General features: G+C 40.2%; 2 protein-coding genes across 4 annotated transcripts in view; both read left to right on the top strand.

Moving 5' to 3' along the window:
• Nucleotides 1-1,457, top strand: part of LOC138611121 (myosin IXb) — a 28,450-nt gene extending 26,993 nt beyond the window's left edge. The window contains exon 41 of one of the 3 annotated variants that reach the window (XM_069684057.1): nt 12-1,457. In XM_069684057.1, coding sequence (XP_069540158.1) covers nt 12-289 — 278 coding nt within the window. In that variant the 3' untranslated portion in view covers nt 290-1,457. The remainder of the gene's footprint in view (nt 1-11) is intronic. The other 2 variants (XM_069684058.1, XM_069684059.1) reach the window with 2 other exon arrangements.
• A 1,158-nt stretch (nt 1,458-2,615) lies between these two features.
• On the top strand, nt 2,616-20,630 carry mfsd14a2 (major facilitator superfamily domain containing 14A2). The gene is made up of 12 exons (XM_069684998.1): nt 2,616-2,844; nt 6,043-6,138; nt 9,646-9,708; nt 11,541-11,668; nt 11,811-11,925; nt 12,111-12,329; nt 13,227-13,340; nt 14,587-14,658; nt 15,146-15,258; nt 16,452-16,549; nt 17,102-17,259; nt 17,355-20,630. The coding sequence occupies exons 1-12, from the start codon at nt 2,761-2,763 to the stop codon at nt 17,565-17,567; spliced, it is 1,473 nt and encodes a 490-aa protein (XP_069541099.1). The 5' UTR covers nt 2,616-2,760; the 3' UTR covers nt 17,568-20,630.
• The last annotated feature ends 3,294 nt before the right edge of the window (nt 20,631-23,924 follow it).

The following is a 23,924-nucleotide window of genomic DNA, read 5'->3' as shown; positions in this document are numbered from 1 at the left end:
TTTATTCACAGGAAAGGTGACCATGCGCTTGAAAACCCAGAAACCTGAGTGCCCCTCGAAACCTCCAGACCTGGCGCAAAGAGTCAAAAGTCTGATGGCTCTGACAGATGATGAACTGAGCGAGTTCGCACCAGGACAAAAAACAGATGTTTCCCAACCCATGATCTTCCTGCCAAGCCGAGACAACTCCTCCGCAACAGACAAACCACAAACCTCCAACAACACTTTCAGCAGGAGTTTTGACGACCTTGAGATCCCGTTCATCGACGAGGACGAAGATCTAACCTGAACATAACGCAATAAGTTGTAACTAATTGAATATTTTCAAGTATGTGTTTATAGAAGACTCATGTCAAAAAAAGAAACTGTGCACTTTGTTTTACAGACTTTTCCATTCATCAATGCTGCTATGGAAACAAAGTGCTTGTAGAATTTATTTGTATTTAATGTTATATCGCACAGATTGTCCTCTCAGGGTATTTATAGCAGATCAGGACCCAACGGCAAGGACTACTGTGGCTCTTTTATCAAACAACTACACTTTATGTGATTTTAAATGTATTTCAGATTTGAACAGAACATGTTTTATAATAGGTAGGTACTTTGTACCATTTTTGTGAAGCTGTTTGACAAATGTGTTTCATCTGAGAAAAACAGGACAACATGATGAGGAGCAATCGAGGACACAAGCACCTCTTTTACTAATGGACTTTATTCTGAGCTGAACCAATGTGGTACTCATGGCAGTTATTGGTGTTCTGTGGGGGGAAAAAAATGTTTTAAGTGTGCCATGAAATGAGACTCGGAGTGCTTCTCCGTTGAACACAGCAACATTGAATTTTGTGCTCTTTTTGAGTGCATTTTGTGCCTTTGAATTTTGTTTCTGCAGTTATTTTCCTGTGGTACATATACTGCTGTCACTGACTGTTGATTCAGTACACCTGTAAAGCGAATGTTCACAATGCTGCCTTTTAGACTGACTGAAAATACTTCCCTCTGTCACTTTTTTATAGTATGGCAAGGCAGTACGGTTTCACCAAGTAAACATTTTGTCTACGCATGTAGGTTTTTAAAGTATGCATGCTTGTACATTTTATAAGGGGTAGGAATTATACATAAGGTGAACGTCCTCTAAGTTTGACTTTTGTCAGCAACTGAAATAAACTGACCGTTTCCATATGTCTCCTGCTGTAATACACAAAATCACCGTAACCATTAATGCAGCTTTGACAGCCACATGTCTCTTATCATTGTTTAGCATATTATGGTCAAAACTTTTGTTTAAAAAATTCAAACCTAGATAGACCTAACATAGTCTTTAATTGGTAAGAACACTATTGTTATTTAGATATATTTTTTATAATAAAAAAGGGACCATGAATAAAACTACTTTGTAATTCTAAAATTGTCAATGTATTGCAAATAACATGTTATTTCCAAAGTGGGTAATTATATGTGGTTATGGGTAAATATGTAACAAAGATTTCATAACTTTTCAGTATTCATTTTCATCATGAATTATTTTTAGAACCCCTTGTGCTCTTTTTAGATCATAACATTTTACATTTGTGATGCTTTATAGTTTGCTGTTTACTAAGAATTCATTTTAGGAGTCCAAACTTTCGTTTCTCTTTCGTGACTCACTCAACTTTTTCATAGCTGTACACATCCTGTGGCAGATTTCCAGAACCAACGGCTTTATCTTGAACCATTTCCTTCCACATTATTTCCCAGTAATCTTAAACTTAGGGAGCACCACTCTTATTATGAGATGCGTTTACAGACTCCAGTTTGCATAGTTCTTGGTTATCCTTAAAATATTGGATATTGCTCCTCAGATTGTAATGACATGCCATTGGCAAAATAGCTGTTTTAAAGTAGTTTCAGTTAATTTGATTACCTTAAGCCAATGTGCTATTTTACACATATTTTAAGATTAAGAAGTTTTTATTCCGGTAACAACATGACCAAAACAGATATTTATAATAGGTCGTTTTGCTCCTCATTGTTTTTTATTGTATTGTGAAAACGTCGGTCTGTTTTATTTATTTATTATGCAACCTAGACAGGAGGCTGAAATAGAGACAATGTTTGGTGTATATGTGAAATTAAGCTAAAATAAGGAAATTACATAAAAAGAGGCACAGATGTTAAAACATCACATTTACATAATTAAATTGGACAGGGGACAATTTCCTAGAAAGAGGCTTGTATGTCTTCTGTCTGGGATTTTAGACAAATCTTTTGAAAGCCTTAAAGAAATTGAGCTGTGGATTTTAAATATTTTGTAGTTAGGGCGCATAAAAACACGTTTTCTATGTATTTTTTTTTATTATGTTATTACTGAACCGTTTTTGTTAAATGAGGAAGCTGAACATCTTGTACACTTTCTTCATAAACACAGCCATTCTCCATATAAGGGATTTCCTCTTTGTACATCGAACCCGCGGTGTGATGTTCACAAATCACCATTTGAGGATCAATAGCACAACGTTTTTTTAAACCAATCAGATGTACCATTTCGAGTGTTGTATCATCACTCAGCCAATGAGTGAGCGGGATTGATGTGGATGGGCGGGCTAATGTTTGGTTCAGGAAGACGGGTTGCAGTGAGGTGGGGAAGAGAAATCATCAGTTAGCCCGCTGCTAGCTGCCTGGAGCCGAGGTGTTATGAGCGTAGTAGCCAAAATCAGTAGAATATTTTACTTTCGATAGGTGCAACGATGACCCTCTGACACCAAGAATGGACATAAGTTAACAATGACGGGGGAGAAAAAGAAGAAAAAGCGGCTGAACCGCAGCATTCTTCTTGCTAAGAAAATTATAATAAAAGATGGAGGAAGTGTGAGTTAAATATTTATTTATCTTCGTTAACTTAGCTTGCCACTTAGCTAAACTGCCCCTAAACAACTGAAGTTTGTTAGCAGTTTTGTTTATTTCATTAAAATGTAACAGTCAACGCGGCATTTGTTATTTGTCTTTCTGTCTTCGATGGTTAGACCTAGCGAATAATGTTAACCGTTAGCTGGGTCCGCCTCGCTAACTGGCTAACATAGCTAGCTACAAACTAGCTTAGCTAATGTGAGCGGCCTACGCTTGCTAGCCGTCGTTTACACGTCAGCTCAGGTAACGTTAGCTGGCTAATGTTAGCGTTGGCTGTGTTTTTCTATTTTAATATCTCCACAAAGTGAATCGTTTATCCTGAATGGTATCTTATCTAACTTAAACCAGCTCTTAATGTTAACAGTATCTCACGCTTGATCAAATCTTGTGAAAAATTCGTGTGACAGAGCATCATTATGAGGCACAAACTGGGGCTAGGTCAACGTTAGCTCACTAGCATATGTGTTTAATTGGGGTTATTTTTGCCCTGTTACGATAAACAGTTAATATTTTTAGCTAGCTTTGAGCTACTTTTGTATGGCCTTGCTAATTGTTTAAGATACATTCTAAGGTAACTTGTCAGGCAATGTTAGAGAGACCTACTTGATAATTTGGTTTGTAAATTAGCGAAGGCAAGACATTTAAACACCGAGTATGGCAACGCTTAACACAAGTAAACACAACGTTTAAGTCAACACTCCAGTTAAAACGGTGACTGCCACCACTAACACTAGGTGTCTAACGTATCTTTTATGTATGTGAAGGCTGTTCAGAATATGGTTCTAAAGACTGTTTAGATATCAGTCAGGACTTGATGTTTCTTCAACACATTTTTACTAAATCTGCCCCTAAGATACCGTCAACTGGATTCAACAAACTTCCTTAATAGGCAGATCACCTATTCAAATAACTCATCTGGGATTCCTGTTTTTTTATCCCTTAGATGTTGAGAGTGATGACTGTTGCTAATTAGGCTGTTGGCAAACAGTGAGTATGCTGGGATTGTTATAAATACAGTGAGGCACCGGTGCTGGTTATATAATAAATTGGAAAGCTAGGCTATACATGCTGGATATCCATATGAAGACACACAGGGTTGTAATGATAATGGAGAGAACCAGAAACTGTTGTTCTTCCTTAGTATTGCTTCTAGTGCTGGGCAATATGACCAACATCCTATATCACTTCCACGTGCAAGGATTAGAACGTGAAGCGTTAAGCGACGTTAAATTGCCATTAAGCAGTTCAGCCGCTGGTTTTGTGACATTACGATAGAGACGATATAGATAAACACATACGATAGACATTTTCATATTGTTTAACAAATACAATATATATACAATACAATACAATATATATTCATATTGCCCAGCCCTAATTGTTTGTATAAAATATTTACTGACACAAGGCTGTCATCAGGATAAACACTTGACATGATGTGGCTTTATTCCAATTAGGTCCTGATTTCAGATCATTATTATTGCCTCGCTAGTATTGCTGCAGCTAGGTCTGACCACTTAGCCATTAAGATCTCCCTCTCAACATCCAACCAGAGCATCCAATAGCCTCGGATGCTCTCTTGTTAATAGCAAAATATGAAATCTAAAGATATAGCAGGTCATTGATTCAATGAAGAGGAAGTTGCGACATTCATAAAACTACACTGTTACACCTACTACCTCTTTTAGTTTTTAGCAAAGCAAGAGGTGTGATCATAGCCATATCATAGAACAAAAATGGGAGGGGGTTTCCACAGATTTGCTGTCACACCCAAACTGTAGACTGATTTTGTGTGATGCTTTCGGAATCTCCACGTGGGGAAATGACAAACCACATGAGAGAGTGAATTTGTAGTTACTCTCTTTTTTAAGGTGGCCCTGGCCTACTTTAATCTCACCACAATTGTCACACCTTGCTGTGTTTTCTGCCAAAGTACCTGCTCAGCATCCACGCTCGCTCAATTACACACCTAACAGACTTGTATAGATTTTACTGTGCCGCAGTGAAGAGGGTTTTATTTGAGTAAAAATTATTTCTATTTGTGTTTTACTCATTACAGATATAGCTCTGTTACGGAGTGACCCAGTAAAGTATAACACTGAATTTTTATTTATCTTTGAGATTGTACAGTTAGGTTTCTATCTATGAATATTAATGGATTTTCTTAACAATGGATGAAGTCTTTTTTTATGATATATTGTTTAAATTAAAAAAAATGCACTTGACTCTCTTTGCGTTTACTTGTACTCAACAAAATTAATTTAAAATCAGAATAAAGGAATAAACTAATATTGCAAATGATGTAAACTGCTTAACCGTGTTGTCTCACTCGCATCGATGTCGTAATTAGAGTAAGCATGACTGGATTAATACAGCCACCGTGTTTGCCTGCTTTTAAATTAGTCTTAGTCGCTTTTTGTTTTGGGATTTGATCCTGTGCTGCACCACAAAGCTCATGATGTGGAACAGATAAAAAGCAGTGAGATGGAGAGAAAGTAGCCGGCCATGGACATCAGATATAATGTTTTATAGTTATATTTTGTCATGAGGTTCTTTGAAAGCTCACCTGTGTAGAAAATGATGCAATTTTTCATTATATTTTTTACTTCCTATTTGTCTGAAGAATACAGATGTTTTTTCAATTAGTCATCTTGTTAAGTCACCTTAAGGGACATACTATGAATAATGTTAATTTCTTGTTCAAACATTTTCCTCTCTTTTTTGCAGCAATTAAATTATGTGTGGATGTAAATCTACTGATTGTGTTCTGAGTGATTGTGACCTGGACCAGATTTCCAAAGTTACGAGGAGGAAAAATACATATTAAAATGGACTTAAAAGGGGAAAAAGTCATTATTGTGTTAGAATGTAATATGATTGTTGGCTTGTATAACACTTGTTTAGGTATCCTTCCTCAACATTCAGCACTGCATATGTTATGACAAAATTTCTCACAGTTGTGTAAGAGAAATAACCCAACTGTGGACAGTCCTACAGGATCAGGTGATGCAGAGTTGTTGCATCATTAGGCGAATGCTGCCTTGAAATAGATTCCAGTTTAAGGTTCGATCTGTTAATGTGTTACCACTAAGAGGCAGTTTGATGAATGTAAAAAATCTTTGCTGCTCCTTTGCTAATCCCATCTCTGTTTCCTTTCAGCCTCAGGGAATCGGTGAACCCAGTGTATACCATGCTGTGGTGGTCATCTTCCTGGAGTTTTTTGCATGGGGTCTCCTTACCACCCCGATGCTCACGGTAAGCCCTGATACACACACTGTTATGTAAACTGACATAATGGTTTGTAATATATTCATACGCCCACACCTCTCTTCTCCAGAAAGCAATCCAATGAGTGGCCTTTTCCATTGACTGGAACCACACAAGGCCCATCAGTGTCTATGACTGATTTAATTCCTAATCAAATGAGCAAGGCCCTGTGTGACGCAGTTTTTTTGTTTAAGTTTTAGCCGATGTTTTGCCAAGTGCTAATGGACTGAGAAATATGAAAAGGGCATGAAACAGTTGCATTGTGTGAGCACCAGTTCTTTGTTGAAAAGGCTTATGAGGGGTCACTGGTTTGTGTTGTCAGGCCACAGCACAGATGCCTGCCAGGCAAACACAACACATTCACCTCAGTGCACTGCAGACAGAGTAGTGTGGTTTAAGTATTTTCTTCAGGCAACTCCAGCATTATTTGAAATGTTTTCATTCCAAAAATCTTGGCTTCAGAAAATCATCTGTCAATACTTTAAAAAAAACTGTTTCCTGGAAAACAGATCTAATTTGTAAGTGAAGTGCTGAGATGACTCATGATGATGATGATGCTTTATTTCACAGCAGCAGGGATTTTGTATTAATAGTTTTCCTCTTTCTGACTGTAGCTTTTTCATTTTTCAGCCAAGCTGCAAGTATTTTATTGGATTCCTGTCCTTGTTTTTAAGTACACATTTTTCTCTCCTTGTGTAAATAACTCTGGGTAGACTCCAGTATCTCAACAAAATGATGTGCAAACATCTGTGAGCCACATGATGTAAACCAGACAGGCTGAGGAAATGCATGCTTTTCATCAGTGTCTTGTTTGAAGAGGTGGTTGTATGTGTAACAGTTAAGCATTAATTACTGGGGGTATGTTGCCGTCAAGATCCCTGGGCGGAGGCAGGATTTGCATTTTGGACTAATCAGAGGGCACCTGAAGATGAGAGGGACTGCTTCACTGCTCCCAATGAGCGCACTGCTTCATTAGTATCCAGCAGCAACAGTCTTCCTAACTGAGCATTCACAGTCTGTGCCTGTTGGGCAACTGACTCCCAGAGGAAGAACAGGGATTCTTCTTTGCCATGCCATGAGCTAAACAATTCCCCTTTAAACAATAACCAGATCCTGTGGTTCAGTCAGAGCTCCACATGCTCTAAATTAAAACAAAGGCTCTGTTTTCCCACTCCATGTCAATGACACTTGCACTCCCTATTAACTGCACACTAACTTTATGGACTTTGATCTGAACATCCCATTGATTTTAACCATGTGAAAACCCCTTTCACCTACTTTTCAAGCAAAGAAAGGATTTAAGAACACAGTGTTTTGGTGTAAACCTGATTAATACTTTCTCATGGTTTTATTTTTGGTACAGTGTTTGTAAAGTAAGTGGTCAAAAACAAAAGTTCTGTATAATTCATTTTTAATGTTTTCAGATTTAAAAACCTGGTTAACTGTAACAGCACAGGTTTGATTCCCCTTCTGTCTCGCCCTCTTTGCGCTTTATCTTAAGGTTTCATCATATTATAACAGCAAATGCCCCCCCTTGACAGAGTGCAGATGCTGAGTACTTCCTAGTCTGCAATGAAGTTTTATAACAGGGCAGTTCCTCACCAAAACAATTTGTCATCTAAAACCCATACAAGGGATTATATTGCCTCCTGGTACAGCTTGCTCTTATAGTCAGGCCCTAAATGTCAGGATTGAATACTGCTGTGACGTTAACCTCTGTGGTTTTACTCTGTTTCCCTTTGCACCATTGAGGCTGAACACATATTCTTTCAGTATACAGTTGTGAAACAGACAATCAAGCAGTTTGTAACAAGTGAAAGAACTCCAGTCTAGCAATAGCATAAATTCATCTGTAAGCGTAGTGCAAACCAGAGCTTGAATCATTGGAAAGTATTTAGGTTATTCGCTGCTCAAACAGCTGATAGTGTGTAATCTGTCCGGCGTAAACAAAATGACACACTCCTCCTTCACACTCATTCCCTCCTGGTGAATTTTTCTTGTGCATTTGTGCCGAGTGTGGACGACTGGGTTTTGCCAAAATACAAAACATGTTCAGGAGTTTGAACCACTCCGTTGGAAAGACAGTGAAAAGACTTTCAAATTCAAACTCAGATTCAGACTGTTGCTTTTATTACCAACGTTCATATGTAAATTTAACAGGATTCAGCACTCACATGAGGAATGACAACAGTGTTTATCTGCAGAGTCGTCCTGGCATTCAATCCAGTTTGAGAAAACCATTTGTTAAATGTCTAAATGTCCAGGCACCTGACTTCACAAGTTACAAATTAAAAAGAAACCAGTTTAATGATTCTCAACTAGGGCTCGGGGATATAGTTAAACCTTATCACAATGAAATGTTTCATTAAATTTATGTCAGTAGGTCATTTTTGTTAAAGACGAGGAGAAAATGTATTTATTTATCAGGGCGTCCTTATTATCAAGATCCAACTCCCATGTTAAAGGGCTGTTTATATGTTAACCATAGTGCGCTGACGCTCCATTATAAATGGGCGTGAAAGGCATAATGGCAGTTTGCATTTAATGCATTATAGTGAGCCTGCACCATCACCATATTAGTTTATGCCTGTGGTGCCCTGAGTAGGCTGAAGCCCTTTTTACACTGCAGTTCTGCCTCAGCGCCATGACGAAGCCGCCATGCAGCCTTTACCATTTTACATTAGACCAAGCAACGTCGGCGTAAAGCCGCCCCAGTGTGTGTTTTTACATAGCTTTACAGTGTTGCGTAAGCAAAACAAACAGCGCGTGCTTCAAATACACACCGCTGTTCCGCCCTGCCGGCTCTGCACTTTACACAGACCCTGTTTCACCTCTGTTACTACCTCAGATTCCAGCTCAGAGGCAGAACGTCTTCGCCCCACCATTTCGCCTCTGTGCGTTTTACATAGAAGACGATACCTAACAGAGACGTAATAATTCCGCCTTCAACTGGCGGTGTAAAAGGGGCTCAAGTCTGCACACCATTTGACAGTTATTCGAGCCTGCCTATACACCTGATCCGCAGCACTTAAGAATCTCATTCAGGCTTACATTGAATCATATTGTGAATAGTACTGTCCATGCTGGCAGAAATTGGTTAGTGAGGACAGCTACTATTTCTTTTGCTATGTATGCTAATGGTTTTGGAGTATTTTTTTGTCTGCATACAACGGCGACACTCTGTTGTCGTTGGTGGTGCTGGCTGTCAGATTTCAGTACATTTATACATTATCCTCAAGCCCTCGATTCATGTGTTCAGCAACGCAACTGGGCACTGAAAGTGAAACCCAGTAAAACTATTGAATGCTTCATCATGCAAAAATGTTTGCTATTGTTTGTTGCTAGGGCCTTTTCTCAACAGGCGGGTCATAGCTCAGGCAACGTCCCAGAAAAGACACACCAACACGTAAACCACTGAGGGACATTGTTTGAAATGCGGTGCAGGCTGTGAGGATAAAGTGGTTTCATCTGGTGTTATCTGTGTTTGTTCTCCAGGTATTACACCAGACATTCCCCCAACACACATTCCTGATGAATGGGCTTATCCATGGTGTCAAGGTAAGACAACAGTACACAAACAGAACAACTAGGTACTATGTTTTATCTCTAATGAGGGCACTATAACAGTCACATATGTGAACTGGCAAAACACTGGTGCTGGTATGTGAACAAGTTATCTTTAGTGTTTCATTAACTGTATCTCAACAGAAAGCAATACCGTCATGTGGTTTGAAATGTATGTTAAAGATAAGACAGACGCTGAGGAGAATATCTTTATACATCTCTGCAATTTGTGAGTGTTTGTGGATTGATCAAATATTTGATTGTGTTATTATTCAGCGATGTGTGCCGGGGGCTGTTTACTTATGTTGTTTTAGCTACAGCTGCTGTTAAACTAACCTTCCTCAGCACTGCAACTTTGTCTGCCTTTTACTGTCTGTGGAAGTTTTGCCGAGCATGTGTGCTCTTGATCAGCGCCACCCTGCTCGACACTTACTCAGTGACATGTTAACACCTGCTAGCTGTCCAGTAACTATAGCCGGTGTCCAGCTGGCTGCAGAATAGCTCATTGAAGCACCTTCCTATTGAAGTGCCTCTAGTGCACCTTGACAGTCCTTTTGCAGTTAGAGGAAAGTGTGTCTAAAGATAGTTCGAGAGTGCATACTGCTAATTATTTTATTGTATATATTATATTTTGTTTTACATAATAGCTGTTGTGATTTGGAGTTATCAACACTAATCATTTATATTATTTTCTTCTTCTAGAGAAAAACAGGAAAAACATTGGTTTTGTCATGTTGAGAAAATGGAACTGTTATTTCAGATATTAAATAACTTGATTTCAACAAATTAGGACATTTATAATCATCTGCATTGTTGGGCCATTTGCTCATCAGTATTTTCCCCAGTTATTTAACCTCAAATCAGATTCTAAACCAGTAGGCTTAAGGTGCTTTATTTGTCAGGCCTCGTGTCTTTATTTAGACAAGGGAAACCTTTAGTGTTGCCATGCTATTGCAGCTGGCAGATTAGAAACTACACATCACATTTCATGTGTAGGACTTTAAATGGCCCAAACAATAGAAGTAATAGAAAAGTTATTGGTTGTGTTTGTGTCAGTATGGCTATAGAGGACAAACTAATGTTCATGAGTTTTTCTAGTGTGCCTGGTGTTATTCAACTTGAGTGAGACCTGCGGGTTACATCGTACATGGATTATAGTCACATTTTGTATGTTGCCTCCTTTCAGACCTGGAAGTACGAATTCCAAGGGACTGCACACAGATTTTATAAGTTGTAACTTGATCAAGTTAGGCATTTACTCGGGTCAAAATTTTGAGAATAAGGGGGCGCTGGTTTAGCTCATTCGGTAGAGTAGGCGCCCCATATGAAGAGGCTGCAGTCCACAACGCACCGATCTCAGGCTCGACTCCTGGTCTGCAGACCACTTGGTGCATATCATCCTCCACTCTCTAATCCCCACATGTCCTGTCGCTCTTCTCCTCTCCTATCCACTCTCCTATCAAATAAGGCAAAGGCAAAAAGCCACACAAATATATATTGGGGGAAAAAACTGAGAATAAAGTGGAAATGTCAAGAATTAATTTAACATGTCGGAAACACATAAAATGTCAAGATTGAAGTTGAAATGTTGATAATAAAATGAAATGGAGTGAATGATTTTTAAAGGGATTATTTTTTGCATTTTGAGAAGCACATTTATATTTTGGACATTTTAACATTATTGTCAACATTTTAACTTTATTCTAAAATATAAAAAAAGGAAAAAAATAAATGCAATTTAAAATCCTCAAGAAAACGAAAGTTATGCATTGAAACATCCACAGCCCTCTCTGACCTCCTCTCTCTCTCCATCCTTTCACTTCCAGGGCCTATTATCATTTCTGAGCGCTCCGCTGATCGGAGCGTTGTCGGACGTATGGGGACGCAAGTCCTTCTTGCTGCTAACGGTCTTCTTCACTTGTGCGCCCATTCCACTAATGAAGATCAGCCCATGGTGAGTGTAAAACACTTTTCAGTCTTGTCTTTAGATCTAAGGTGAAGTCTTGTCCTGTGTTGGCTCTAACACTATACAATATAATTTAGTGTATTACAAAAGAATAAAATTCTTCACCAAAATAATTATTTTATTCTTTCAGGTGGTACTTTGCAGTCATCTCCATGTCCGGCGTCTTTGCCGTCACCTTCTCTGTGATCTTTGCATATGTGGCAGATATCACGCAGGAGCATGAGAGGAGCACAGCATACGGTTTGGTAAGCAGATTGTTGCCCTTTTACAATAATGGGTCTTTCAACACCTCCAGAATGATTATGTAATAAGGGAGGCCTTTGTCGGAGAAGCCTGCATCTGTGTATGACTTTTTAAAACCGTTAAAAACTGCATGAAATAAAAGATTAATCACTTCCTGTTTGTCCTCCCCTCTTCTCCGTCCCTCTAGGTATCAGCTACCTTTGCAGCCAGCCTGGTCACCAGCCCGGCCATCGGAGCTTACCTGTCTGTGGCCTACGGTGACACCTTGGTGGTGATCCTGGCCACAGCCATCGCCCTGCTCGATATCTGCTTCATTCTGGTGGCCGTACCGGAGTCACTGCCAGAGAAGATGAGGCCAGCGTCATGGGGAGCACCCATCTCCTGGGAGCAGGCTGACCCCTTCGCTGTGAGTAACAACGCAGTACTCTTTGTTTATGATTCTCTGTCAAGTATGATCCAGGGTTATACACAGGTTGTTTCCAACTGAGCAGCATTTGACTGCTGTGCATCTTATCAGATATTTTTTTAAATTTTAAGCTTCTTTAGTTTAGCTGTGATGCTTAACTAGATTCTCTCATGATATATTGTAATGTTAGTAGCAGAGTAATGCTGTAGCTTTAGGGATGATAGTTATATGGGAAACAACTGTAGGTTATCTTGTTGTAATTTCATACATGCTTCACATCTGACCACATCGAGCGGTACTGAAAGGAGTGGCTGGGTGTGGTCAGAAGTGTACTCTTGAACCGGTAACAACGCCCAGCAGTGACGTCATGGCATCCTGTGCATCTGTACTTTACAGCAGCATAACAAAAGTCAGATGCTAATATTTGCTTTCAAACTAATTATGTTGCTGTATTTACACCTTCTGCTCTTTTAAGCTGATAAAACATCACTTCATTATTTGCTTGCAGTATGACTGTGTGTAATTGACAAACAAATGTCTGACACACACAAATGAATTGTAGTTAGATTGACATTAATTAAAGTAATTGCAAATAAAAGCTTGTATTTGTTTACATGACATCATCAACAGTTAAAATATTTGTTGTGTTTATGGCTGAACATTAAGCAGTAAACATGTCTTGTTATTAAGGGTAGCTTGTTTAAAATTGTTAAGCTTTACAACTAGTTTAACTATTTCTTACTAAATGTTGCTGCTATTACCGATACCATGTCACTTTATCCCATAACTGTCACATTTGTCTTTGTGCTGCTGCAACACCTGAGTTTCCCCACTGGGGATCAATAAATGATTATCTTATTTTATTAGCTTATCCAATCTTGCTCTTCTCTTCCTCAGTCTCTGCGTAAGGTGGGCCAGGACTCCACGGTGCTCCTCATCTGTATCACAGTGTTTCTCTCCTACCTCCCCGAGGCCGGCCAGTACTCCAGCTTCTTCCTCTATCTCAGACAGGTAACACACTGCTCCTCCTGCCTACATATTTACAAACAACTTCATGTATTTGTTTATAGTTGGCTTGTTGTTTATTTTCTGCTGGTTGAACAACATAAAACACCTTCTGGGATTGTAAAGGTAGCGTTTATCAATTTCCACAGAGGACAGAATAAAAGGCGGGATCATACAAACAAGTAGAAGCACCTACTCATCCAAATGTTGAGGTTAAATTGTTGTATTCACAGTCAACACCAACAGCTCTTTCTCTGCGAGTTAGGCAGAGTGGGTGTTAAATTGAGAATGAAAATATGACGACAGCGTCACAGGTTAGCATCGTTTGTGTTGCTAATGAAAGGCTGGATTCGCTTTTGGAAACTCAAGGGAATAATCTCAGTACAGAGAGAAACTTGGGGGGGAAATTTGCCAAACAAACATTTTCATCTACATGGCTTACAGATGGGATCAGCAGGTTTGCTGAGCAGCCTGTTCAAGTGAGTCTCAGCAAAATGCTAATGCAGGAAAACTTCTGTATTGTAAAACACAAGTAGGAAGAAATGGACACTTTAAGTCGTTATAGAGCAGCTGTGGTTTAGGAGATAAAGCAGGCTGTCGACTTATTGGAAGATCTGTAATTTGATCCCTGGCTCCTCCTGTCTGTATCTAGAAATGTCCTTGGGGAAAAGAATACTCCCCAAATTGTGTGTGAATGTCTGTATGAAAGAATGGTACGCTCCTGGAAGCTTCGACACGAACTGACAAGGTGTGATCTCCTTTTCCAAACTGCTGGAATTGTTTAGAGAGTGTAAACAGTATTAGAGGAACCAGTCGGGCAAGTCTGACGCACTAATACAACAGTCTCTGCAACCATCCTGGGAAAAGAGAGGAAAGTATTTCTGGAGCGTTGGAGCTAACATTACTCTACAGGCCTCCCTGTCCCCTTTCTGCTGACGTTGCTACATCCTATATCTCTCCTCATTCATTGTCATAAATTAAACGCACCTCGCACCAGCTGCCCTACTGCTGCTGCTGCATATCTGACCTAAATACACCTGAGGAAACAAGAAGAGGAGAAAGAGAAGCACTTCTGTTGTTCCAAGATGCAGCAGTAAACATCTTCTTACAAAAGGCCACAACAAACCCGCTCCCTCAATCGTGTTCAGAGAAAAATGGGCGACGGTTTTGTGTTTGTGGAACGTGTTTTGTCTCTGACTGTTTTTCTCGTCCTGTCCTAACCTGCGTTATCTTAATGCTCTTGTACCCTCAGGTCATAGGCTTCTCATCAGAGACAGTGGCTGCCTTTATCGCTGTGGTGGGAATCCTCTCAATACTAGCTCAGGTACTGAAAATAAACACTTTTACTGTAGAATAACATGTTATATCAATATATATTAAACTGTCGCCACTTTGTGTTGCAATATTGTTAATCTTAGTCATTTTTACTGGAAGAAAATATATTTCCCCTGAGCCCAAGCTGACAACTTGATGTCATTCACCCCAAAATCACCAAGTGCTTCACTGTCACGCTTCCCAAATCCTTCATTCTTACATCCAAAGTTTGGCTTAGGAAAGGGAGAGATAAAGATGACAGATCCCTCCTCAAGCACTAAGAGAACTATTGTGTGTAAGGAGTAGACAGAATTAATAGGCTCAACAAATTGCTTGTTAAGTCAATAAAAAGTTATTCCGTTTACTAATAAATTGTTTGAGATTTAGCTAGCGCAAGTGTTAAATAGCATATTGCTGTATGTAAGATTTCTGTCTGTCTGTCAAAAAATATTTGCTGCAGAACTTTAAGCTGTGTTGTATGACCTGTGAATTTCCAGACGGTGGTGCTGGGGATCCTGATGCGCTCAATAGGGAACAAGAACACAATCCTGCTCGGCCTCGGCTTCCAGATCCTCCAGCTGGCGTGGTACGGCTTCGGCTCTCAGCCCTGGTCAGTTCAACCTCCGCACCTCGTTTCTCAAATACACACTCGCATGCCTTTACACTACCTTCATTCAAAGGAACAGAGACCACAAAGACTATTAACCAGATACTCATTAAGGAGTTTTGCATCCATCTGCATTACTTTTGTTTCCTTTATTGCTCAAATAGTACACCAAGAGCTTTAAGCACAGGCAGATTATAACCAGGATGTATAATCAGAATATAAAAATGTGAATGATAAACATCCTCAGTGAATACTTTACATATACAGACATTATTGTCATTTAAAGAATTAGTTCCTTGTTATTGTCTATTATTGTTGTAATGCCCTGACAAACCACCAGAGGGCAGCATAGCCTTAGTCAGTAGCACTGCTGCAAGCTGGGTGGTGACACTGTTATCTGATAGCTGTGAATCAATTAAAGGCATCAATACAGTTTTGTATCATAAAAGATTTAGTTTGATGATTAAATGCTACATTACTTTTGCAGTTTCAACACATGCAGAGACATTTTTACTGCCTGTGAAACTGCAGTTTGTGATTCAGTGCCTTTTCGAAACAAGCAAACAAAAGTTTTTAAAACAAAAACAGGTTCTTCTGTGTTTATTCACCTGTGAATATGACAAAAGATGCTGTCACCAGAACAACACGATCACCACACACAAACAGGCCACACTATCAGTTTCATTTCTCTCGAGGTGAGATCATAACAACTCCACCTGTCTTTCTTGTTTTGGCCCGGAGGCAGAGCAACCGTAATATCTATTGATTCTGAGAGAAAACATTCACCACACGTCTCCAGGTGGCTCCTCTTTGCTTTGATCAATACACAAGAAATTACATTAAATAAAGGTCAAATTGGCTGTATTATATATTAAGGTCCTTTTTCAAGGTCCATTGCATCTAGTTTCTCTACCTTTAGAATTACTATAGAAATAACACAAATATGAAAACCTAAATGCTCATCACAGTCATTGTTTTATATGTCTTATAGGAATATTAGCTTCATCTAAACCTAGCTCTGACCTTTTGGACTCACTGCTTAATTTAAAGCTGCAGTTTGATATAAATACAAGGGTTGAATCATTGTAAGCTTAATCATCTTTAATTAACCTTGAAGGGCATTCTTGTATTCAATTTTTGAAAGGTAAATAGATTCTGTTGCATCCTTAACTAATGAGTGTTGTTGTTGGTCATAGGATGATGTGGGCTGCTGGAGCAGTTGCCGCCATGTCCAGCATCACTTTCCCTGCTATCAGCGCCATTGTATCCCGTAACGCAGACCCCGACCAACAAGGTACGTTTCTCAACTATTAACTTGTAATACCGTTTTTTTAAAGGCACAGGGTGCTCTATACATCTACAGTCCTTGACGCACCGATCGCAGGCTTGACTCCTGGTCTGCCGATCATTTGGTGTATGTCATCCCCTACTCTCTGCTCCCCATATTTCCTGTCTCTCTTCAGCTGTCCTATGAATAAAGGCAAAAGCCAAAAGAAATATCTTAAAAAAAAAGACATACATTTCCTCCACACCATAAATGAAATTGTAGCTCAATACCTAGCCCACAATGTGTTGACTTTGCGGACATCTTTGCTCAAGCAATCCAATCTAATATACCAGAAAGAGGAGGGATGAACACAAGTGCTTATATCTCTTACTTGCTATATTCTACAGGCTTAAGTGGTCCCACTTGACTCTGAAATATGCTTTAATGATTATGTTGTCTGCTTTGCCTTCAATTTGCCGAAGACAAAAAAGTGCTTATTGCTTGCTTGACAAACAGCTGTACTGTAGGATCTATCAGAGATTTTCCTGACGTGTTCATTTTATATTTGTCTGCCTACAGGAGTTGTCCAGGGGATGATCACAGGGATTCGAGGCCTCTGTAACGGTTTGGGCCCTGCTCTTTACGGTTTTGTGTTCTACCTGTTCCACGTGGAGCTGACCGACACTGACGGCTCAGACAAAGGTACCAAACCCAACATGGCCAACCCCACTGACGAGGTGAGCATGAACAAAGTCTGCTGCACATTAAAAAAAACATGGTTGCAAATATGTTCGCTGTGCTTAGTCAAATAATTCTTCTGTTGCCTCTTCAGAGTGCCATCATCCCAGGACCTCCCTTCCTGTTTGGAGCATGCTCAGTGTTGCTGTCTCTGCTGGTGGCCCTGTTTATCCCGGAGCACACGGGGCCCGGCATGCGGCCCGGCGCCTATAAGAAGCACAGCAACGGGGCACAGAGTCACTCCCACAGCCCTCAGGGCAGCGGGGCGGAAGGCAAGGAGCCGCTGCTGGAGGACAGCAGCGTATAACCTCAGCTAAGGGGGGCAGACACCTTTTGCTCCAACCCAAAAACCTCCCGCACACATGGACAGATACACACATTTTGGACACACCCTCGCCTCAGGCACACATCAGACTGAGTGCCGTGAAGAGGTGTTTGTGTCCACAGCACAAAGTGGGCACTCCTTCCTCAGCAGCCAGTTTCTTTTTTTAAAGCAGGGTATTGTGAGGACTCTCTAAAGACCCTGTGTGAAGAGAGCGTGTTAACTGTTTTTTTCGGGCTGCAGTGGAGAGGCGTGTGTGGCTTGGCTGAGCTGGACTCTAATCTTTGGTTTCTTTAAAGCAGTAACAGAGCGGAGTATGCAACAGCTTTGCCCCCGACTGGTGTTAAACAGAACAAAAGTGAATTGGTTTAGAGTGCGAGTGGGGTTTATCTCAAAAGTTACTAAATCCCTGTGTGATTCTTCATTTTCCTCTGTAGCCAGTAAAGTGGCAACTTTGCCTGTTTGTCCAACGAGAGTGAAACAAACAGTTAGTTGAGCACTTCTTCTCTGGTCTTTAAACTAACAGCTGGTCAGATCGATGTCGCTGCAACTACAGCTCTGTTAAAGCATCGAAGAAGGGAACACAGTTCTTCCTCTGTGTGCTCAGCGAGGAAGAACAGCAACTGTAGACCTGTGAGGGGAGACTCTCAGACCAATGCTTAAGAGGCGCTGCCTAATTTTATGTTAGGAAGTGTCAACCAGATATAAGAAGCTTCTTTAGACCACGTTTTGTTCAGACATCACACTTCTTACAGAGAGTGCAGAGAGACCACTTTTTTCAATGTTTACTTGCCATTCTCTAGATAAGTAGTACAGTTTGGGTTGTATATTTTTCTCTGTTCAAACTGAAGGCTAGTTGTGCTTCACGTTCTTATTCAACAAACAAACGTTGCCTCGAAGTGACTTAATATATATATATAAATGTATATATATTAATTACGTAACCTGTATGAAGACCCAGGTCTGAGAAGGCTCTGTAATCTTACGCTATCGCTCCCATCGGAGCCGTTACACACTTTTTATTCCTTTTTGTTTTCATGCCCTCCCTGTTGCTTTGTTTCCCGACATTTATCGCCATCAGTGGTTACAGCTTACAGAACCATGTTTTGATTTTTAAAAGCCGTCAGAACTACAGTGTCTGCACTGACTGTTAATACGGAGTCTTTGAATTAATATCATTAGGGTTATCACTCATGCTGATGCAGTAGGTAATTCAAAGGTCAAGCGGAGATTAAGATTTCTACTGAATATGAACTATGAAACAGTTTCACAGAATCCTTCACATTTGTAGTGTTACAGTTATCAAAAGGCACTGCCCCTTTTTCATACAGAAACTAACCACAGATAGTCGACTTGTAATGTGAAGCAGCTCATAAGAACAGGCGTCTTCAGATTCTCCGGGTCTGCATATGCCAACCTGCCCCACCTAGAGCGAAAGACGGCCGTCGCAACAGTAGTTCAGTTTGTAGGTGCCCCCTGCAGGCAAAGGAAGGCTCTCGTTTTATTAGATGTTAAAGCTGCAGGTTTTTACAAACAAAGCTAAAGTAAAAATATGCAATCATTCAGTGCTCAAGATTTAATCTGTTCATGCATTAAAAAAAGGAAACAACACCCTATCAACCAAAATAAAGCCAACGAAATCTACTTTTAAAAAATAAACGCCATAATGTGCACTGATAAAAATCATCCTCCTTTCTACCCTCTGGTGGATATTACATCTCTACACAGTAACCAAAAGAGCAGCGTTAATGTCAGAGGTTACATGACGAGATTAAGAGCTTTGTGAACTCTGTAAAACATTAAATTGTAAAGAAATGTGAAACCTAAATATGCTCACGAGACAGAGCCTGTGTGTGAAAACTGTAGTATCTGTTATTCTTCTTCTTGCCTGTAGGTGGCGTAGGTTGAACATGAACCGCAGGTCTAAACCTCCTGCAGCTCCATAACTGGATAATATTGGTCGAGCCTGTTTATTTCAGTGCTTTGCATGAGTGACACTGTGTTCCCTTTTTGTTCTCAAACTACGTCAGCAGCTAGTAAACGATCCTGGTTGTGATTTTTAACCATTAATTTAAAAATGCCCCAAGTGCATTTAAACAGCCAAATTACAAGCTGAGGGGGAACGAGGCTTAAATTGGGTTTAACATCTATCTGAAGAATTATGTGCGTCATATATTTTGTGCCAAATTTGTTTTGGTTTGCTTTTTCATACTGTGTGTGTACGTGTGCTTGGGCACTTTGAGTGATTTGGTTATTATTTTCTTTGTTTTGTTTTTCGCTTGTCTTAATTTCTTTGGCTGAAGATTTAAGTTTTAATGCTATTTTTTTTATAGCTTTTTTTTTTAAAACTTCATCCTGTCATTTTAAGGAATCTTTTCAACATTGTGGCCAAATGGTAAATTATCAGATCTGTCTGTTTCTCCATCTTCATTTGATAACAAGCATTTCGTCGTGGGTAGTTACATTTGATAAGCTAATTTTTAGTAGATCATAACAGAAGTCACTGAATGTTCCAAGCTGAGCTGTAAATGTTGACCACACTGTACCCTCAACATTTTGACTAAACCTGTCAGTTTTTATTATTTCAGAGGGGGTGTGAAAGGACAGGAGGCTATCTCTGTTGATTAATTCTCTGAATATCATTTTTTTTTTTATCATTTATTGGACCAACACATTGGTAAACCCAAAAATTCAGATCCTACTTCAAATGGTAAGATTCTGCACCAGCCCCATGTGCATTCGTACAACTTCCAAGACTGTAAATGTACAATAATCACCTGTACGTACAGTAAATGTATATATTTATTGCTCAAGGAGACGGCCACTTCTTGGTCTATTTGGTTGTATGGTGCAATTATTATTATATATTTCTCAAGACTTACCTGCTAGCCACTCCTGTTTTTAGTACGACGTGGTTTGTGGCCTGAACCCCCTCTCTGTGTGCCTAAAAATTAGCCAAGAAATGAGTATGGCAACATAAGTAAATGGTGGTTATTATGTAAATATGGGAAACTAATGACAAACTATTTATTAAAGGTTTATTGTACAATGAAATGTTTGAGTTTGACTCTGTGGGTCGGGGTCTGAACCACATGTTTGCTTGATTCAGTTTGTGCCTCCAACTAATAACTCTTATATTCTTACATACGTAAGTATGTCGGCTGCTAAATCCCATTTGATCCCATTTCATTAACAGTCAGCCCACTGTTGGTTTTACTACTGTTCATAATACCAGACTGTTTGTTTACTGCTCCAACTTTTGTTTAGCAATTCAGAGTTTTATTGCGGCCCTAATGTCTCCATCTACTCGCTGTGTATAAACTAAACTGACATTAATGCACAGACCTAAGCTCATTTACTTTCTGAGCCTTTCTTTATTAAACCCACATGGAGGCAGTAGTTAAGTACTGCAGGACTCTTTAACAAGGCCCTGCTTTCCCCTGGGCAAAGCCTGTACTACAAGTGGGGGAGAGGATTGCAAAATACACCGATACATCCTAGGACATTACCCTTCTGTCATCATGATTAATGGTGTTTTCATATGACATTCCCTCTAGCTCTTGAGAGATTAGTTTACCCACACAGACCGAGAGGACTTGTCAGCCACTGTCTCTGTAATGGGATATTTCCCTTCACGTTTACAGAACAACCTCTGCATGCCTGAGCAGACAGCCTCACTGCGGTTCCCTTCTCCCTGCAGAGGATGTGATGATGTAGGCAAAGTGTCCAAGTGGAGCAGCAGCTGTTATGTGGTCTTAACCTGGGATAGAAGAGATAATAATAAGACTCTTAAGCGTAATCCATGCCCATTGTTTCCTGACGAGCCCTCTGGCAGCCCTGGGCACTGAGGTGGATTTAGTTACTATGAACTCATCAGCACAATGGGGCTCTTATTGAACATCCATAATCACAGACTACTGTGCACACTGTGGTATGTGTGTTTGAAATCCGGCGGGTAACAAGAAAGACGACGCCACAAAGAATTATAACATATGAACAGCTCTGCTGAGATTGTTATCTTCTGTAAGCTTATTGTTTTTGTTTTATGACACATTTACAGTTTGGTTCAGTGTCACGAATCTCATCAGCTACAGAAGGAAAAACACCAGGATAAACCCAATGTAGCAGGTGGCTGTTGAGAAAAGTTTAGTGTCTAGCAGTTTAACCACTGATTATTTTTCACAGTTGGTGTTGAAGGCCAAACCAGAGCTAAAATACCGTCGAATACTGGTTTTACATTTGTCAGGTGACAAGAAACCATATTTTAGTGTGATTAAAATGTATTTTTTTAGATGTAAAGGTAGCTAGCATGTTAGCCCTAACATGTCAACAATATGTCAAGATATCTAGAAGCTTGTTTTTGAATTATTCTGCCCCCTAGTGGCAACAAAATCAACCCACCTCCGATGTCATGTCTTGTTCAAAATCATCAGGTTTGAAATGTAGACTGCAGACCTGAAGATTTTTTAGACGATCCTCCGGTATATTCTCGTCCTATTTCAGATGCTGTACCGCTCTGAGCCGTTGCCTGCAGTGAAACGGTAGTATTTCACTCCAGCATCTCTCGCTGGGCCGTTCCTTTCAGAGGGAGGGTCGCAATGCACGCTGGGTGTTGTAGGAATGTAGAATGGGTGAAACCACAAGCTGTTTGTACAACTTTCTCCACAGCTATGGCGCCAATTTCAGATATTGTTGCTTCGATTACAGAGAACACCAGCTTTGACTGACGATGGCTTTTTCTAAGGGCGAATTGCTCCTTTAAGTTTGTCTTGACATGTGTACTGTACATGCTGTTGCACATGGGTTTCGACAATCCAGTGGATAGTGTGGGTAAGTCTAAGCCATGAAGAAAGATAACCCATGTTAGCAGCTCTACTTTTACTTTATTTTATCTTATTGTTTTTGTTTTACAGCACATTTAAAGTTTACTTTCATGCCAATACTCACATCTCCATTAGCTGTACACATATCTTTCCACAGGAGTTGGTGGAGACCAAAACAGAGCTAAAACACAGTTGAATACTAGATTTATATTCGTCATCTTACCAGAAATATGATTGCAGTGAGATTCAGCCACACTGTTGTTCTGTGCTTTTTAAATTTGTAAGTAGCAAGCATGTTGGCTGTGTCATGTCCAATATATGTCAAATTGTCCATCTGCTTGTTTTGGACTTACTCTGCCCCCTAGTGGCCAAAAGTCAGTTAAGCAGCTTTAATTTTCTTGATGGATTTAATGTGCTCATTTAATTATATTTGAACAGATCTGTGATTCAACTTAAAGTAAGTCTTGACACTGAGGTAGATTTAGTTATGATGGTCTCATCAGCACAACACAGCTCTTATCAAGCATTCATAATCACCAACTGTTAATACAGTGACATATGGGTTGCAGAAATCCAGAGCTACTGTTTTATATCACACTTTTATTCTACTTTCTTCTACATAAGAAGACTTGCTGACGCATGTTTGACTTCCAGCTTGCCGCACTTCAAAGTAGGAAAGAGGGAAGGCTGTAACTTGCGGCCTCCAGTGCTTGTAGCTACACAACACACCAACAAACGGCAGGTTCCAGCTTTCAGGGGAATTAGGGGCACACAGCCTTGTCAGGATTAACAGCTCTCTGGCAGGGAAAGGATTGGGCATGTTTTAACAAGAGCAACTTTACTGAGCGCTTTAGAGAAGGTGGCTGCTCAAAACGCTTCCAAGACGTAAGAGTGAGCGCAAGAGCCCCTCCGGTGTCCCCCCCCTCCCACGTTTATTTGTGCTTGCGTTGGGGATGAAAAGGGGCCATGTGACTATTTGGGGGAGCTGCTGGAATGTATTGTGATGCAGAGTCGCTGTCATAGCACATTTACTCTCCAGGCTTCAATTAGGTGCATGGAAGTGGAAGAGTGCTTACATGTTTGAAAACCAGGCCTCCTGGACTTGGCTCGAAGCCATTCAAAGCCCACAGCACCGTTACTATAAATGTGAGTGTCCATTAACCTCAGAGAGGCACGGCATCCATCAAGCTCTGCCCCAAAACTTAAAGTATTGTCTTTGCAAACAAATGTCAGCAGGAAGAAATCTTTCTTTAGAGTCGTACACCTTGAGCCCCCGCAGACGCACTGGGAAGGGGAAGTGGGGCCCAGTGGTGGATGTCCCACTCGGCCCGGACACACGGCAGCATCTCTTCCTGTGGAGGAGAAATGTGGCGTATTTTGGTGTCTAGGAAGAGCCCTGGGATGAATCATGTGTGAACCTCATTGTTCTTCCAGTCAAATCGGTCTGTGTGACCCTGTTTGTCACTAACCTCTGCCACTGTGTCTGTTTTCCCATGTTCTATATGCAGACCTTCAATGT

The sequence above is a fragment of the Semicossyphus pulcher genome, unplaced genomic scaffold, assembly GCF_022749685.1.
Source record: "Semicossyphus pulcher isolate SPU_LCO1_2020_fin unplaced genomic scaffold, fSemPul1.0.p SCAF_7, whole genome shotgun sequence".
In the NCBI taxonomy this organism is placed as follows: domain Eukaryota; kingdom Metazoa; phylum Chordata; class Actinopteri; order Labriformes; family Labridae; genus Semicossyphus; species Semicossyphus pulcher.
The sequence above is the reverse complement of the archived record's forward strand: the minus strand, read 5'-3'. Positions and strand labels throughout refer to the sequence as shown.